This window comes from Dipodomys spectabilis, unplaced genomic scaffold, assembly GCF_019054845.1.
Source record: "Dipodomys spectabilis isolate Male_0828 unplaced genomic scaffold, ASM1905484v1 ptg000092l, whole genome shotgun sequence".
NCBI classification, from domain to species: Eukaryota; Metazoa; Chordata; class Mammalia; order Rodentia; family Heteromyidae; genus Dipodomys; species Dipodomys spectabilis.
The window spans coordinates 2,660,630-2,677,208 of NW_024870769.1; the positions used below are offsets into that span (position 1 = coordinate 2,660,630).

General features: G+C 43.2%; 1 protein-coding gene across 1 annotated transcript; it reads left to right on the top strand.

The window, feature by feature from the left end:
- The first annotated feature begins 2,207 nt into the window (after positions 1-2,207).
- Npy (neuropeptide Y) lies at positions 2,208-9,924 on the top strand. Its single transcript, XM_042685063.1, has 4 exons — positions 2,208-2,278; positions 3,153-3,340; positions 7,742-7,822; positions 9,777-9,924. Exons 2-4 carry the CDS (start codon positions 3,153-3,155, stop codon positions 9,799-9,801), a joined length of 294 nt encoding a protein of 97 aa, XP_042540997.1. The 5' UTR covers positions 2,208-2,278; the 3' UTR covers positions 9,802-9,924.
- The last annotated feature ends 6,655 nt before the right edge of the window (positions 9,925-16,579 follow it).

Sequence of the window (16,579 nt, forward strand, 5' to 3'; positions counted from 1 at the left end):
TGATAGAAAACCTCACTGCAATAAAAAGAAACAGTTGTCAATCTATGCTTTGACGACTCGATCTAAATGAAACAAAGCTGAGTGAAAGAAGGGAAACCAAGAGGACTCATTGTGGAATTATAATTGGGACAATTTCAGATAAATCAAATAAGTCTGTAGTAGCAGGAAGCAGATCAGTGGAGGAAGGAGGTGGGTAGAAGCAGGAAGAAGGAATTTCAAAGGTACACTTGGAAATTTTGGTGGGTATTGTACATATATATATATATATATATATATATATATATTCATTGTCTTGAGTCCATGATAGCTTGTCATAACATATTCATATTTACCCACCATATACATCCACATACAAGAATATATGCAGCTACAAGTGTTAAACATTTGTATTTTAGTGTATTTTAATGGGATCTCACAAATCTTTTGTAAAGAAATAACTTATTAACAAACAAACTTGAAGCAAAAAGAATGACGTCACTGCTAGGAAGTGCTGATTTGAGAGACAGCTGGTATTGTTTGAGGGGAGGGATTGAGTTTGGTTTGCTTCTCCAAACCCAAGCAAATTTTTATAGGCTTCGAGAAGATAACAGGAAACTACAGGCAAGAGAATTGCAAACTGATTAAACAAAGTCCTGAGAGACAATATTCAGAGCCCAATGCAGCACCATGCAGCTTGGGCTAGAGAGAAAAGGCAGTTTGCTCCCTGGTTTTATTCTGCAACTGCTGGACACTGAGGATAACTTCTTATTCTTAAGTACCAGTAATATTCATATAAAGTAAGCTAATCAAATTTCCCCCAGTGTTTCCTATTCAAAAGTGATGCACCTCCTTAGCAATAATTCAATGACTTCTAAGTCCAGTTTTTTTTAGCTGATAAGAATCTGTGGTACACTTAACATACAAGAGTATTTTATTGAAGAGGATTGTGCCTTTCTCTTTATGAAGGGGCTCCTAGTTGGAGGTTTTACCAAAGGCTCTCATGTAAGAGCTCATGATGGCAGTAATATTTATGTTTGTGGCATGTGTTTATGAGATTCAGAAAGCGCAGTTGCCTAGCCCAAAGGATGCTGGTCTTCAAAAAAGTATCATTTAATTATACTCAAAGACACAGACACATAGTCTCTTTGTCTCTGCCTCCCTCCTTCCCACTCTTCCAGAATCGATAGTTAAACCTTTGAACAGCACAAAAACCAAGTGTCCCTTTAACCCAATCATTTTAATATTAAAACAAGATGTTTTAATGGTACCCTAAGGTACCATTTTATTGAGAAAGATTCGAACTTCCAAAGGCATTGATCCGTATCTCTTTCAGGTTCCTTCTACAGGTTTACCGAGACCCACGAATTGACGTTGGCCGTTTTTCATGTTCCATGTCGGTCGGAATCCACACCCTGAATCAATCGTAATTGACTTCAGAAGGGCTGGCGGATTGGGAGGTACTGCTTTCCATCTCACCATAGCCACTAAGGGCCAAAAGGTCCAAGCCCCTGGGAAAGCACCTTACTTTCCGGCAAACTGGAAAGTGGGGGTGATAGTGTTACCCCTCGGGGAGTGTGGAGCTGCTGCCTCTTTCAGGACATAAACCCATTTGGTATTTGGGGTCCGATTGTGTGTGTGTGGGGGGGGGGGGGGAGGTGATCTGATCCAGAAAAAGCAGCTGGGGAAAGTGGCCACAACTTCTGGATTCCGAATCCTCTGGTCAGGTCCCGGCCAGGCAGTGTGCGCGACCCTGGAACTCGGGACTTCGGGGCGCTGCCTCTCACCTGCATCAAGGGCGGGAAAACCCCATAAACCCAAGACGTCCCGCTGTGAAGCGCCCAGTTGTGCCCTCGGGGGTGTTAGTTAGGGAGGTGCTCCGCCGAGTTGGAGGTGGGAGCACCGGTTCTGCTCTCCCGGGGACCCGAGACGCTCGGAGCGCCTGGCCGCGCCGCTCCGCACCGGGCCGGACTAGACGAGCGCCCTGGGAGCGCGCTGCCTGGCGGCGGCGGTCCCCGGCCCCGCTTCGCCCTGCCCAGCGCGGGGGTGTGGGGTGTGGGTGTCTCCCGAGGCGTACATTCGTGAGGCTCTGACTCCAGCCCCCGCTCCGCGGGCGGGAAGTGGCGGGTGGGAGTCACCCGGGCGTGACTGCCCGAGGCCCCTCCTGCCGCGCCGAGGAGCGCTCCATAAAAGCCCGGCTGCCACCGGCTCTCTGCACCCCGTCAGCCTGCTCTCACCCCTCGGAGAGGCTCACCCCACCGCCGAGCACTCGCTGCCCCGCCACGCCCGTCTGCCGGCCGAGGTGAGTGCCTGGACCCGCTTGGGTAAGGGCGGGAGAGGAAGGTGCGCAGGTGGGTCTGGTCGCGGGCGCCCGAGGCTTCGCACCCCGCTCCGCTCCCCTTCTCTGTGCACCTGACGCCCACCGGCTCTTCTTGCTCTCCGCTTTCCCCTCGCTACTTCTGGCTTCCCCTCGGATTGTCCGTCGGTCCATCTTCAGACTCTCCTGACTGCACGGCCCCTCTGGGTGACTTCTGGGGGGTTATGGAGGGGACGTTGGGGGCCCCGGGGAGAGGGGGCGCTGGCGATCTCCTTAGATCTTCCCGCAGAAACTCAGATGGAGGTGTGCGGTGCGGGAGGGAGGTTTCCCAGGCGGCGCCCAGGAGTGAGGGACCCCCGCACCCCCGCACCTCCAGGATCTTGGGGATGCGAAGGGAGATCGAATGGGAACAGTGCTCAGTCCCCCTTCCCAGGGGATCGCAGCCGCCCCCCTGCAGCCCTGCAGCCCCAAAGTGACTGCCAAGAAAGTTTTCGACTCCACGAAGGGTTCCGAGACCAGGGAAGAAAATGCGATCCATATCTATATCCCAGAGAGAACTTCTAGTTCGTTTTTTAAATGTCCGCACTGGCGGGTCCCCCCCGCCCTCGGCCTCTCGCCGTGGATTTCTTCTTTGGGGCAAAGTTGGGACCAAGTGGAGGGGGGAATTTCAGGCGGAGCAGAGGAGCCGGGCAGGGTGGGCGATGCCTTAGTCCTCTGTTAGGGCGCCCCAACTCTTACCCGCTGCGGAACTGGGAAGAGAGCGGACTGAGGGCCAGGGAGGCCGGGAGAGGGTGGGCTTCCTCTGAATCTCCAACCCCCCCATCCCCCGACGCACACACTGAGCCTTCTGTGCCCGCAGATGCTAGGTAACAGGCGACTGGGGCTGTCCGGACTGACCATCGCCCTGGCCCTGCTGGTGTGCTTGGGGGCGCTGGCCGCGGCGTACCCCTCCAAGCCGGACAATCCGGGCGAGGACGCGCCGGCGGAGGACATGGCCAGATACTACTCAGCGCTGCGACACTACATCAACCTCATCACCAGGCAGAGGTGGGTGGGACCCGCGGGCCCAACACGGGGGGGGGGCAGCGCCCCAGGTGCACCCGAAGATTCTGTGAATCTCAGGGCGACAGGGGCCATTCTTTTCTCTTCCCTCTCCCCCAGATCAAGACAGTGTGATGCACACACTCAACCCAAAGTACCCAAAGTGGGCGGATCCCCTCCCCAAGTCAGAAAGTCCTGATGCCCACCTTCAGGTTTCCCAGGCTGCCTGTTTGGCCATCTCCCCACCTCACCCCATCCCATCCCCTTTGTTATTTTGAGAAGTTGGAAGTCTGTCTAGCAACTTGGAAGGGAAAATGCCCAGAGAGTGGAGTTAAGAGTGCAGTTGGGAAATGATATAGGGGGAAGAGGAACCTGATGTCTAGGGAAAACAGAACACCAGCAAAGAAAACCAAGCAGAACAGCCAAAGATATAGCAGCAGATCCAGGGCAAACTGAACGACAGTACTTAGGGGTAAGACAAACAAACCCATGCATTTCTTTTCCTCAGTATATCAGCTTTTGGCAATTTCAGCCCTATACTTGAAAATCCTACTCTCAATAATCAGATTTAGCATGAAAACAGTTGGCCTAAAATGTAGACGTCACCCATTTTATGGCAGGTAAGTTCTGAACAGAATGTGACCACTTATTAAGAAAAAGCTCACACTTGTCTAGTTGCTCTAGGATCAACTGCAGGCTCACATGGAATCTGAACAGCAATGGTACATTTATTTACCATTTTATTTGAAATGACCAGAAAGTCACACAAAATCCCATGCTCAACACCAATTAGCAAGGAAAAAACCAAATCCACACTAGTTTGGGGGGGGGAAGGGAAGTATTTATTTTTTTTCTCAAGTTGATTCATTTTAGTTTTAAATCACTTAACACCATATGTTAATTATTAATATCAAATGACCCTAAGAACCTATAAATGACTAACAATTTTGAATTATTAATGTTATTTCATGTTTCAGCTGTCTGTTGTAAAGTACTGGGGTTTATTTGGGAGGTTTTAAACAATATTTTTACTGTTTCCAAAGCATAAAATGGTTGGAGAGGATGCAAAGGAGGATATTTTATACTTTTAAAATAAAGTTCCCTTTCTGTTTTCTTAAGAAGCTTTGTAGCATCCCCAGAAAGTCCCAATTTATAAAGAATTAGATACTATTGGCTTATAATATCATAAAATCTGATCATTTTAGCAACAACAAGCAAAGTGTTTTAAATCCTAGTAGACTTCTTGGAAAGTTAATTGCTTCCCATTTTTGCTTATGCTATCATTCAGCCAGAGAAAAGAACAAATGAACACATATTGCGTGATTCTTCCCCCCCTTGGAAGATGTTTGTTAGTGATTTAGCTATAGAATAAGATATGGTAGAACTCATTTTTGTAAACATGATTACTACAAAGGGTTTTCACTGTAAGAAGTTTTGAATTTCAAAATGTTTTCCTAGGCATCTAATTCAGTTTTTACTTCACAACTTCGAAATGAGTGTACTTATCTCCTTTTTACAGACTCTGAAACCAAGCATTTTTCATGAAAGCCTTTCAATGGTTGTAGAATTGAAGCCTTATATGGAATATCCTTGGATGTGGTCACCACCAGCAGTCAATGTGATCCAACATCTTTAATAAGGAAAAACAAAGGGCAAGATTTCTTTGAGTTTCATAGGAAGAGATTCAGTTAGATGGGAATGAGCTGGTCCTGAAAGTTTCCTGTTTTATCTTCATGTAAATTCCTTCTTAGAAACTATCAGAGGCTCTTTGCTCTTCTCTGTTGTATCCATGAGGACTTCCTGCCAAAGATGCCCACACATGATTTGGAAATCACTGTCATTTGTTTGGCAAGTGTGGATTTCTGGATTACATTTTCTTTCTTCCTCCTTCTATTCAGTCTATGGTGATTTTGTGGGGGGGGGGAGGAGAAGTGGGGAGTGGTGCTTGTCCTGAGGCTTGAACTCAAGGCCTGAGTGTTGTCCCTGAGCTATTTTGCTCAAGTCTAACACTCTACCACTTGAACTACAACTCCACTTCTTAATTGGAGATAAGAGTTTTATGGACACTCCTGCCTAGGTTGGCTTTGAACCATAAGAATGAATGACCGGTACCTGGCTCAATCTGTTTTTAGTATTCTCGTTGCTCTAAATGCTTCCAGTTAACTGCTTTTGAAGGCTCCAATCTAAGTGTGTGTGTGTGTGTGTGTGTGTGTGTGTGTGTGTGTGTGTGTGTGTGTGTGTCCTGGTATTGGGGCTTGAACTCAGGGCTGGCCCCTGTCCTTTAGCTTTTTTACTCAAGGTTAGCTCTCTATTAATTAAGGCACAGTTCGACTTCTGGTTTTTTGCTGGTTAATTGGAGATAAGAGTGTCATGGTCTTTCCTGCCTGGTCTGGCTTGGACTGAGATCCTCAGATCTTAGCCTCCTGAATAGTTAGGATGATAGTTGTGAGCCATCAGTGCTCAGCAGTCTATGGCATTTTGCTTATAGGACTTCCCTAAATCTGTGGTTCTAGGCAGGTGACTTTTTGCTCCCTAGGATGATGTTCAAATATTTGGAGACACTTTCCTTTGTCATAGTTAAAGCTGGGTACTACTGGCATCAGTATATAGAGGATAGGGATGCTATGAAGCACTCTAGAATTCCCAGCCCTGTCCCTTACAGCAGAAAATTACCTAGTTCCACATGCCAGCAGTGCCAAGGTTGAGAAACTCAGCCCTATACTAGTGTTTCTCCACTCTTGATTTCCATTACAATCACCTGGGGGAGCTTTTAAACTATACTGAGATTGGCCTCTTCTCCTGCCAATTAAATTAGATACTCCATGGTGGGCCTGGGCTGTACTGTGTTTTTAAAGCTCCCTGGGTAATTCTAATGAGAAACCAGATTTGAGATTTAAGCTTTCAAGTTAAAGAATTGTGGAAGAGAATAATCCCGAATTAATTAGAGAAGGAGAGAAAGCAGTGAGCCTTGCTGTCCTGGATGTGGATTTATGACTATGCAAATCTTCCATTCCTGAGGTAGACTCTTTTCTAGTAAATTAGAGAAAATAGTTGCCAGTTCTTAACTCAGTAGAGCATAAGTGAATTAAGAGTGTTAAGCTGAGCAGATCAGCTAAAAAGCAGAATAACTAAGTGGAAGCAGTAGCTTACAATCTGAAATTGCAGTTCCAAAAACTGGAGAAATCTTACAAATGAAGGAGAGCCAGTGGGAGATGATAGAGGATGTTTTGTTTTGGCTCTCCTTGAGTCCCAACAAAGGGGCAAAAATAGGGATTCTTTCCAAATATCAGGGTTGAGTTGTGCTTGATTAAAGTCAGAATATGCCCCCTGCCAACTTTGTTCAGGTGTTGTACCCATTAGTTAATCCATCTATGCCTGGCTAAGTTTCCATTTGTAAACAAAGGGACTGCCGAGAGCAATACTTTCCTGAGAAAGAGGACAATATAATTTAGCAGAGTTGTCAAACACTGTTAGCCATGTCAAGGAGCCTATCCTCCAAGGCAGATGTAACCTTGCATGCATGTCTATTTTCCCTACTACGTCCTGCCATAGGAGGAAAAGAAAGACACTTACATAATTTATTTCCTTTATACTCATAGAGCAGGTTGAACCCACAGCCTCAAGGAAGGCTTTTAGCTTTTCCTGCTTCAAAGATAAATGGAAAATATAAGACCCACGACCTGTGTCGCTGTAGGGACTACATTTCCACTGGAGCAACTTTCAGTTGTGTGTTCCTTTGTTCCCCTCAAAACATTTGCGATTCACATTCACAATGGATTTTCACAAATGCTCTGATTTAAGCATGGGCGGTGATTTTATCTTTATGAATGAGCAGATGAATTCAAAGACACAGGTGGGTTTTGAATATCATTATGTGGGGTTCTCCCCCAACACTGTTTCTGGAATATTGTTTGCTCTCCTTGTTAAGGTTTACACTGCTATGTGTCATAGAACTATAGCCAATCAGCTAATTATGAAAACATTGTAAGTCACACTTCAGTGTTTTAATTTCCTTTCATCTAGCTTTAAATGTGTATCTATCTATGTATTATTGGTGATGTTTTTAAAAGGGCAGGATTTTGGTTAGGAATTTTGGTTGAGTACCAATAAATATGCTAAATTATTATGCATGCAAGCCAATTCAAATATATGTAACATTTTAAGTCACACTAATGATAATGTATCTGATGATGTATGTTTTCTATGCCAAGATTTCATGTTGGCAAAGCAACATGACGAATAGCTTTTAGATTTAACATCTCAAATAGGAAACTTTCTTCTTTTTATCCTAAGGGTTTCCATGGCTATTCAAAACTTTAAAAGACTTCTCTCTCTCTCTCTCTCTCTCTCTCTCTCTCTCTCTCTCTCTCTCTCTCTCTCTCTCTCTCTCTCTTTTACTGTTTTCAGATATGGAAAGCGATCTAGCCCTGAGACACTGATTTCAGACCTCTTAATGAGAGAAAGCACAGAAAACGTCCCCAGAACTCGGTATGACAAGGCTAGTGGTGGGGACGTGTTGCAGAAGTCAAATGACTGGGGGTGGAGGCGTAGCGCTGGTGGGAGGGGTCAGAGAAAGGTGGTGGGCTGCTGGTAGGAAGCATTGGGGGTGGAGGCATTCCAAGATGTGGGAAGGATTGACTGGAGCAGGAATGGGAATGGGGAGGAAAAGCAGAAAAAAACCATTCTCTTCATGTGCTCATGGATTAACCTCTAAACTTCAATGGTGGAATCTTTTCTACCACACATTATTTGGTGCTTCTATGCAAATTCTCACTATATGTGACTTTTAGTTTGGAAATGATTCTGCAAAGATTTTCTAATGTTATTACATCTGGGGAAGCACAGAGTGAGCCCCCAACTCTAACTGGAAGTGGCTAACTGCCCAGCTTTGCAGTTTGAATGTGAAGAGTCTGCCCACTGGGTAGATATCTAGAAGTCCTAGGACACTTTCCTTATATGTTTGCTTCCAGCCTTTCTGATGCCATACAAAGCTATAGCTGAATAGATGGTCCTGATTACTTTGGTCACTCAATACTGTAATTTATTACATTCAATGAATGAATGTTGAATGGTTCTTAGGAGCTTTTCTGTAGCCTTGTGGGCTTTCTTGGAGGATAGCTCTGTTTTAGGAAGAGGTACCACAAAGATTGAAATATTCATCATGGGATCAGGATGATCTTGGAGCCTCTTGGATGAGAAAGGAGTGTGGCAAATTATTTCTAATGCACTTCCATGTTCATATCCACCAATGCCAGCTATTCTGTCCTTACTTCCTGCCTCTCCCACAGTAGAATCACAATGCACAAGGACCACTGTAATGTTCCCCATAAGTAGCTTGAGGGACCGAAATGCAGAGCCTGAGGACATCAAGAACTAAGTTCCCCAGAAGAGGTCACTAGCACTCTTGTTCAGTGAGTGTGACTGGAAGGTTGCTCTTCATGGAGCTTCTCCCTGTGGAGAATCCGTGTGTGAGAAGTGAAGGCTGATCATCATGATCTCCCTTCAATTCCCTAAATAAAATGGTCAGCAGAGTGGAAGGCACAGAGTTGACAGATTTGTGTTCTTGGTTGGGGGGACACTTATTTAAACTGGACTAAATCTCTAGGGTTCTTGTCCCTGAAGGAACAAGTTCTGATACAAAGAGCTAATGCAAGAGAAACAGGTACATAATAATAAGAATTTTAAAAAAAACTAAGCAGCAAGTACATCTTTGTAGTTCATTGATGCACATATTTGCCACAGGAAAGTTAGAGTTGTCTGTTTCTGCTTAGGAAAAGAACGTCCCAGGCCCACTTAGACCTCTACTGCTGCCTTAGTTTTGTGGCCTGCACTAGCCCAATCAGTGCCTGAAATAAAGTTAATTGCACCTTGATTGACAGGCTCAGTCGTATACACTTAGAAGGAGACAAAAGTTGATAGCCTTGAAGTTGCCAAGGGCCCTTTTGTAGTCTACATTAAAATTGGAGGGAAACAACAGAAGCACTTTCAGAATTGAGTAACACTAACTCTCTTGTTATACTTTCATGTGATTCTTGTAGTTTTGATCTTTAGAAATATCATAAATTTCCTGGGTGCCTTTCAGAATTGAGTAACACTAACTTTCTTGTTACAATTTCATGTGATGCTTTTAGTTTTGATCTTCAAAACATCATAAAGTTCCTGGGTGCCTTTGATATATATGTACCATTCCTTTTAAATGCTCCCTCAGAGATTAGCTCAAGAGACTCCTGTTCACAGGAGTGAAAGCCACTATCCTGGGCCTTTGTGCATCCTGTGCTGTCTCCTGTCCCCATTTTCCACTGGCCTCTTATTTAGAGTGCCAACAGGAGATTTCCCGTAGTTACTGATCATCTTGCAGTTCAGAACTGAATGCACCACTCTTCTGAGCCTCCCAGGAAGAAGGCCAGCTTCCCTTACACGTTTTATTTTTTATGTCTTACAGGCTTGAAGAACCTTCCATGTGGTGATCAGAAATAAAACTCACTCTCCAGGCTCCACCCATTTTCAACCCACACTTCATCCTGTAAAACTAGAGTCTACCTGTCCTACCAAAGCATGCAGCCTTGTGCTAAATTCCCTAACATTTTCCTTTGTCATCATGTATATATGTGTGTGTGTTTAAATAAACTATCATGCATTCGCAAGTATATTCTGCCGTCTGGAAAAATCTGTGACTTCAATAGAGAGAATTTACTTATGAAATTATAGTTTTCCTCAGGCAGATTCAGGATTTGTTTCACAAGTATCATTAAAGCAATGGTTGTGAAAGATGTAAAGTTATAAATATTTATAGTGACCAAAACTGTAGATATATGGCTTTATGTAACACACAAGGTTAGAAGCATTTAGAAATATTGATCGAGGAATTGCTATTTGGGATGTGTGTGTGTGTGTGTGTGTGTGTGTGAGAGCACACTTGAACTCAGGACCTGAGCACTCTCTCTTAGCTGTTTTGCTCAAGGCTGATGCTCTACAACTTGAGCCACGCCTTTATTTCCAGCTTTTTGCTGGTTAACTGAAAAATAAGAGTCTCATAGACATTCCTGCCCAGGCTAGTTTTGAACCTTGACCCTCAGCTTCCTGAGTTACAGGCACGAGCCGCTGGCTTAGAAATATTTTTCAACCCTTCCCCCCGACCCCATTCAGGTAGGATCCGTGTTACTCTTGGGACAGATGGGAACATTCAATATAATCTCCTCCTATTATCCATTGAATATAATCTCCACCAGCTACAGATGGGTTTTGAGTACTTGATCTAATAATGGAAATAAGAAACCAAGTTTTATATTTCATCCTTTCTGATGAATTTGACTAGTCACATGTCACTAGTGGGTACCACATCAACTAGCTGAGGTTCACACATCTATTTAGGCCACCACTCAGAACTTGAGGTAAAAGTACACAGAATGGGATGATAACCTACTCACACACTATGAAGTAGGCTAACTTACTCAGCTAAAAGTTATTCTCATTTCTCCTCTAAGAACTGAATTGCATAGTTTAAAATTAATATCAGATTCCTACATGCAATTTCTACATTGAAGAAAATGAGTCTTATCCCATGCTAAAACTTTCTGCTATGTATTATATATAATCTCAGCCTTCTCAATAGCTAAGATTATAGGTATAAGCAACCAGTGCCTGGCTTACTTAACATTTTTCAATTATCTAGTATGTATTAGACATTATATTAAGCCCTGAATATACAAAAATCAATGATAGTGTCTTAAAGAACTTATCCTTCAAGATGGGAGAGAGTTGCAATGCATTTTGGTAGCATTAAAATGGAAGTGGTAGAAATTTGCAGTGTAATTAGGTTTATCATTCTGCCTTTTGTAATTTCCCAGCAAGGGGCTGCGCCTAACAGCATCAGTTGTCAAGGAGGAGACAAAGTGCCTAATGAGCAAACGTCCAGTGAAGTTGAACACTGAGTCAGGGTACCTGGCGGAGGGATATGCCTCCAAAGTTCCCCCTTTCCCATACCAAATTCAGCCTCCTGCTGAAGAATAATAGTGATAGAGTTAATTTTTTTTAAAAGTCAGTGAACAGTGGCCTATACAACTTGCAGATGGCTAGATAAATTGAGAAACACATCCACAAAAGACTGAGGAAGTACAAAAGGCAAAAGAATGAGGAAGTAAGGATGGGACCCTAAATCTCTGGCACAGAGGTCTTATAAGAAACAGAAAGGAAGGGCTGGGAAGGTGGCTCAGTGGTAGAGCGCTTACCTTGCATGCTTGAGGCCCTGATTCCTCAGCACCACATAAGCAGAAAAAAAAGCTGGAAGTGGCGCTGTGGCTCAAGTGGTAGAGTGCCAGCCTTGAGCTGAAGAGCTGAGGGACAGTGACCAGGCCCAGAGTTCAGGCCCCATGACCGGACCCCCCCCCCCAAAAAAAAAAAAAAAAAGAAAGAGAAAGGAAACAGGGAGTTGGTGGCTCATGCCTCTAATTCTAGCTATTCAGGAGGCTGAGATCTGAGAGATGAAGATCAAAGCCAGCCCAGAGACAAAAGTCCATGTGACTCTTATCTCCAATAAACTACTCAGAAAAGGCCAGAAGTAGAACTGTGGCTCAAATGGTAGAGCACTTGCCTTGAGCCAGAGAAGCTCAAGGACAGTGCCTAGGTTCTGAGTTCAAGCCCCAGGACCAGCACAAAAGAAAGGAAGAAAAGAATAAAGAGAGAAAGGAATAAAGAAAGAAAGAAAGGAAGGAAGGAAGGAAGGAAGGAAGGAAGGAAGGAAGGAAGGAAGGAAGGAAGGAAGGAAGGGAAGGCGGGAGGGAGAAAGAAAGAGGAGAAAGGAAGAGAAAGGAAGGAAGGAAGGGAGAGAGAGAGAGATAGGGAAAGAGAGAAAGAGAGGGAGAGGGAAAGGGAGAGAGATGAGATCTACCTATAAGAAAGTTATCTTTATGGAGTCAACATCTCACTATTTAACCCAGGGCCAAGCTTGGTAATGGAGTAGAGATGGAAGTGATAGGCTAAAGTACTGTCTTCCTGTAGCATGTCTATGTCAAGTGCACTCATCCTCTTCCATATTTCTTCTCTAATAAACCTTCCTATCACCTTTACTATAGTCACATCTTGCTTGAATCTTCTCCTTCCAAATATAAGGACTGAGGTCAACAAGTTGTCCTAAATTTCCATGAACATATTTGGCATATTGGCCAGAATTTAGGACACATACAGTGTCCCTGTCTGTCAGTACAAGATAGTGAACTAGATCAGTCAGGATAACAGGACCCTTGCCCTAAGTAGATAGGAAAGAGGAGATAACAGAGGAGCAGAATCTTCTAATACGAACAAATCTTATAGCCCCTTCAAACTCAGTGTGCTCAAAATAGATATTCCCTATTTCAGGAGCAGATTTAGCTCTTCCATCCCTAACTGGAAATGGGCACTTAGCTTTATGGAAGCTGAAAAGGGCATCAACCCCGGGCTGGGGAGAGCACAAGGCATAGGCTAGACTTCCTAAAGAAGCTAAGGCATGAAAAAAAAATTTGGGGGGGGGCCCATCCTGGGATTTGAACTCAGAGTCTAGGCACTATCCCTGAGCTTCTTTTACTCAAGGATAATGTTCTACCATTTGAGCCACAGCACCACTTCCAGCCTTTTTCTAAGTAATTTTCTGGAGATGAGAGTCACATAGACTTTCCAGCCTGGGCTGGCTTCAAACCAGGATCCTCAGATTTCAGCCTGCTGTGTAGCTAGGATTACAGTAGTGAGCCACCTGCACCCAGCTGCATGAGCTAAATTTTAAAGAACAAATAATAAACTCCAGATAGGAGAAAGCAGGCATGCAGATGTGAAATATATATGTATATGTATATGTATATATATGCTGATTATCTTTTAATTGTTCTTGATTTCCATACTCTGAATTTTATCACCCTAAAGGAAAAGTTGCACACCATACTTCCACTCTTGTCTACAAGCATTCTCATCCCTGTCTCAGTCCCACCTGCTCTTCCTCCAGACTTGGCTCCAATGCCACAGCTCTCTGCCAATAGTTTTCATTCAACTGATATTCTTCATTCAACCAATTCTTCATCACACTTGTCAGCTTGAGATAGCTTATCAACCATCTCATGCACAAGTTGACAAGTTCAGAGAATAAATCATAAAAGGTTGGTTCTATTCCATAATTCAGGAAGGAGAGGACTTCTTTTGTGTGTGTGTGTGTGTGTGTGTGTGTGTGTGTGTGTGTGTGTGTGTGTGTGTGTGTGTGTATCGGGAATAAACTCTGGGTCTCTTGCTAGATAGACATTCTACCACTTGAATCATGCCTCCAACCTCATTTAGCATTCGTTATTTTCAAGGTAGATTCTTTCTCTATATCTGAGCTGTGATGATTCCATTTGTGTCACTGGAGATGATACAAATATTCTATTTATGACACACTGTGTCACTGGAGATGACAGGACAGTGCCACAGTGCCTGGCAATTTGCTCCCCTACATAAAGGGGATAAAAGGTGCATGACACTGTACACAGCCATTGGTTGAGGTAGAGTCTGGCAAACTTTCTTTTCATATATATTTTTTATTGCAAAAATACTGTATAGATGGGCTGGGAAGGTGGTTCAGTGGTAGAGCACTTGCCTTGCATGCCTGAGGCCCTGGGTTCGATTCCTCAGCACCACATAAGCAAAAAGAAAAAAGCTGGAAGTGGTGCGGTGGCTCAAGTGGTAGAGCGCTAGCCTTGAGCTGAAGAGCTGAGGGACAGCACCCAGGCCTAGAGTTCAGGCTCCACGACAGGACCCCCCCCAAAAAAAATACTGTATAGAGGGGTTACAGTTACATAAGTAGGGAAATGAGTACATTTCTTATCGAGCATTGTTACCTCCTCCTTTGTTTTCCCCTACCATTGTTTTCCTCCCCACCTCCCCAGCATCTCCTGCCTCACCCCTGGAAGTTGTAAAGTTCATTTTCAACATAGTGTCCTGTACATCTCATTGTTACAATGGTCAACCTGTATCCTTATTTCATCATGTTGGTATTTCTCTTCCCCTCCCCAAATTAGAAAAATGTATATACAACATGCAGGGCACTGGGATCAAATACAATGAAAACAGGGGTTATACCATGGGGGAAGAACATACAAAAGAAACAAAAAAATCACATGGTATACTATAAGTACATTAAAAACAATAGCAAGAAGGATAAAACCACTTGTGTCCCTATCTTGAGGTTCATTTCACTTAGCATCATCTTATATGGTCACATGTACATAGCTTTTGAGCTTTTCTGCTTGTCCTAGGTATATACTAGTTATTGCAAATAAGGGAAACCATGGGAACTATGTTTTGGGGGGCCTGGCTTACTTCACTTAATATAATTTTTCCAAGTCTTTCCATTTCCTAACAAATGGGGTGATGTCATTCTTTCTGATGGAGGCATAGAATTCCATTTTATATATATATATATATATATATATATATATACATATACATATATATATACATATACATATATATATACATATATATATACACACACACACACATACACTATATATATATATATATATATATATATACAATACATATCACATTTTTTTTTCATCCATTCATCTCCTGATGGGCTTCTGGGTTGGTTCCATACCTTAGCTATGGTGAATAACGCTGCAATAAACATAGTTGTGCTAGTGGCTTTGGTATAACCTTGTTTGTGATCATTTGGATAAATGCCCAAAAATGGGATTGCTGGGTCATAGGGAAGCTCTATGTGGAGTCTTTTGAGGAACCTCCATACTGCTTTCCAAAGTGGTTGAACAAGTTTACACTCCCATCAACAATGCAGTAAGGTTCCCTTTGGTCATACCTACTTCAACATCCGTTGTTACTAGATTTCTTGATTATAGCCATTCTAACTGGGGTGAGGTAGAATCTCAATGTTGTCTTGATTTGCATTTCTTTTCTGTGCCATTCTTATTTTCTCTTCAGAGAAGTCTTTCCTTTTTTGTGATTTATTTTTCTTCTTTTTTATTGTGAAAATACTGTACAGAGGGGTTACAATTACATGGACAAGATAATGAGTACATTTCTTATCAAGCACTGTAGCCTCCTCCTTTGTTTCCCCTTCCCACCCCTTCCCATCCTCCCCCCCCACCCCTCACCCAATCCTCCCTGCCTCCCTCCACGAAAGTTGTAAAGTTCGTTTTTTGACATAACGACTTGTACATCTCATTTCTTTGTTGCTTTGTATGTTCCTCCCCCACAGTATAACCCCTGCTTTCACTGTATTTGATGTCGATATAATTTGTGGAGGGGAAGGGGAAAAACAAATTGTTTAAATAGGGATACAGGTGGACCCATTGCAACAATGAGAAGTCTTTCTTTAAGTCCTTAGCCCACTTATTTATCTGACAGTTTTTTTTTTGAGGATTTGTTGTTAGGGGGTTTAATTTTTTGAGTTCTAAGTATATTTTAGATATGAGACCATTGTCCGTTGTATGGCTACTGAGATCTTCTCCCAGTCCATGGACTTTCTATTGATCTTGCTACCTATGTCCTTTGCCATGCAGAAGCTCTGCAATTTCATGCAATCCCATTTGTCCAACCTTTCTTTGATTTATTGTATTTCTGGGTCTTTATTAAAAACAAATAGTTTAAATAGGGATACAGGTGGACCCATTGCAACAATGAGATGTATAAGACGTTATGTTGAAAAATGACCTTTACAACTTTGGTGGTGTGGGGGGAAGAGGGGGTAGAGAGGGCATGCGGGGGGAGATGGGAAGGGAAGGGATGGGAAGAGGAAACAAAGGAGGAGGCATCAATGCTTGATAAGAAATGTACTCATTACCTTGCCCATGTAATTGTAACCCCTCTGTACGGTATTTTCACAATAAAACATAAAAAAATAAAAAGTAATAAAAAAGAGAAAATTTGGGCCTGTGCCAAGGAGCCCTGGAGTTTCTCCTATTCCTTCTTTATAATGTTTTCAGGGTGTCTGCTTTGACTTCGATATCTTTGACCCATTTGGAGTTGATTCTGTTGCAGGGTGATAAATACGGATCTAGCTTTAGTTTCTATAGGTGTTTAACCAATTTTGCCAGCACCATTTACTGAAGAGGCTGTCTTTCTTCCATTCTATTTTTTTAAGCTCCCTTGTCAAAGATTAGGTGTCTATAGGTCTATTGGTTCATTTCTGGGTCTTCAGTCCTATTCCATTGGTCCTCAGGTATGTTCTTGTGCCAGTACCAAGCTGTTTTGATTACTATGGCCTTGTAGTAGAGTTTGAAATTTGGA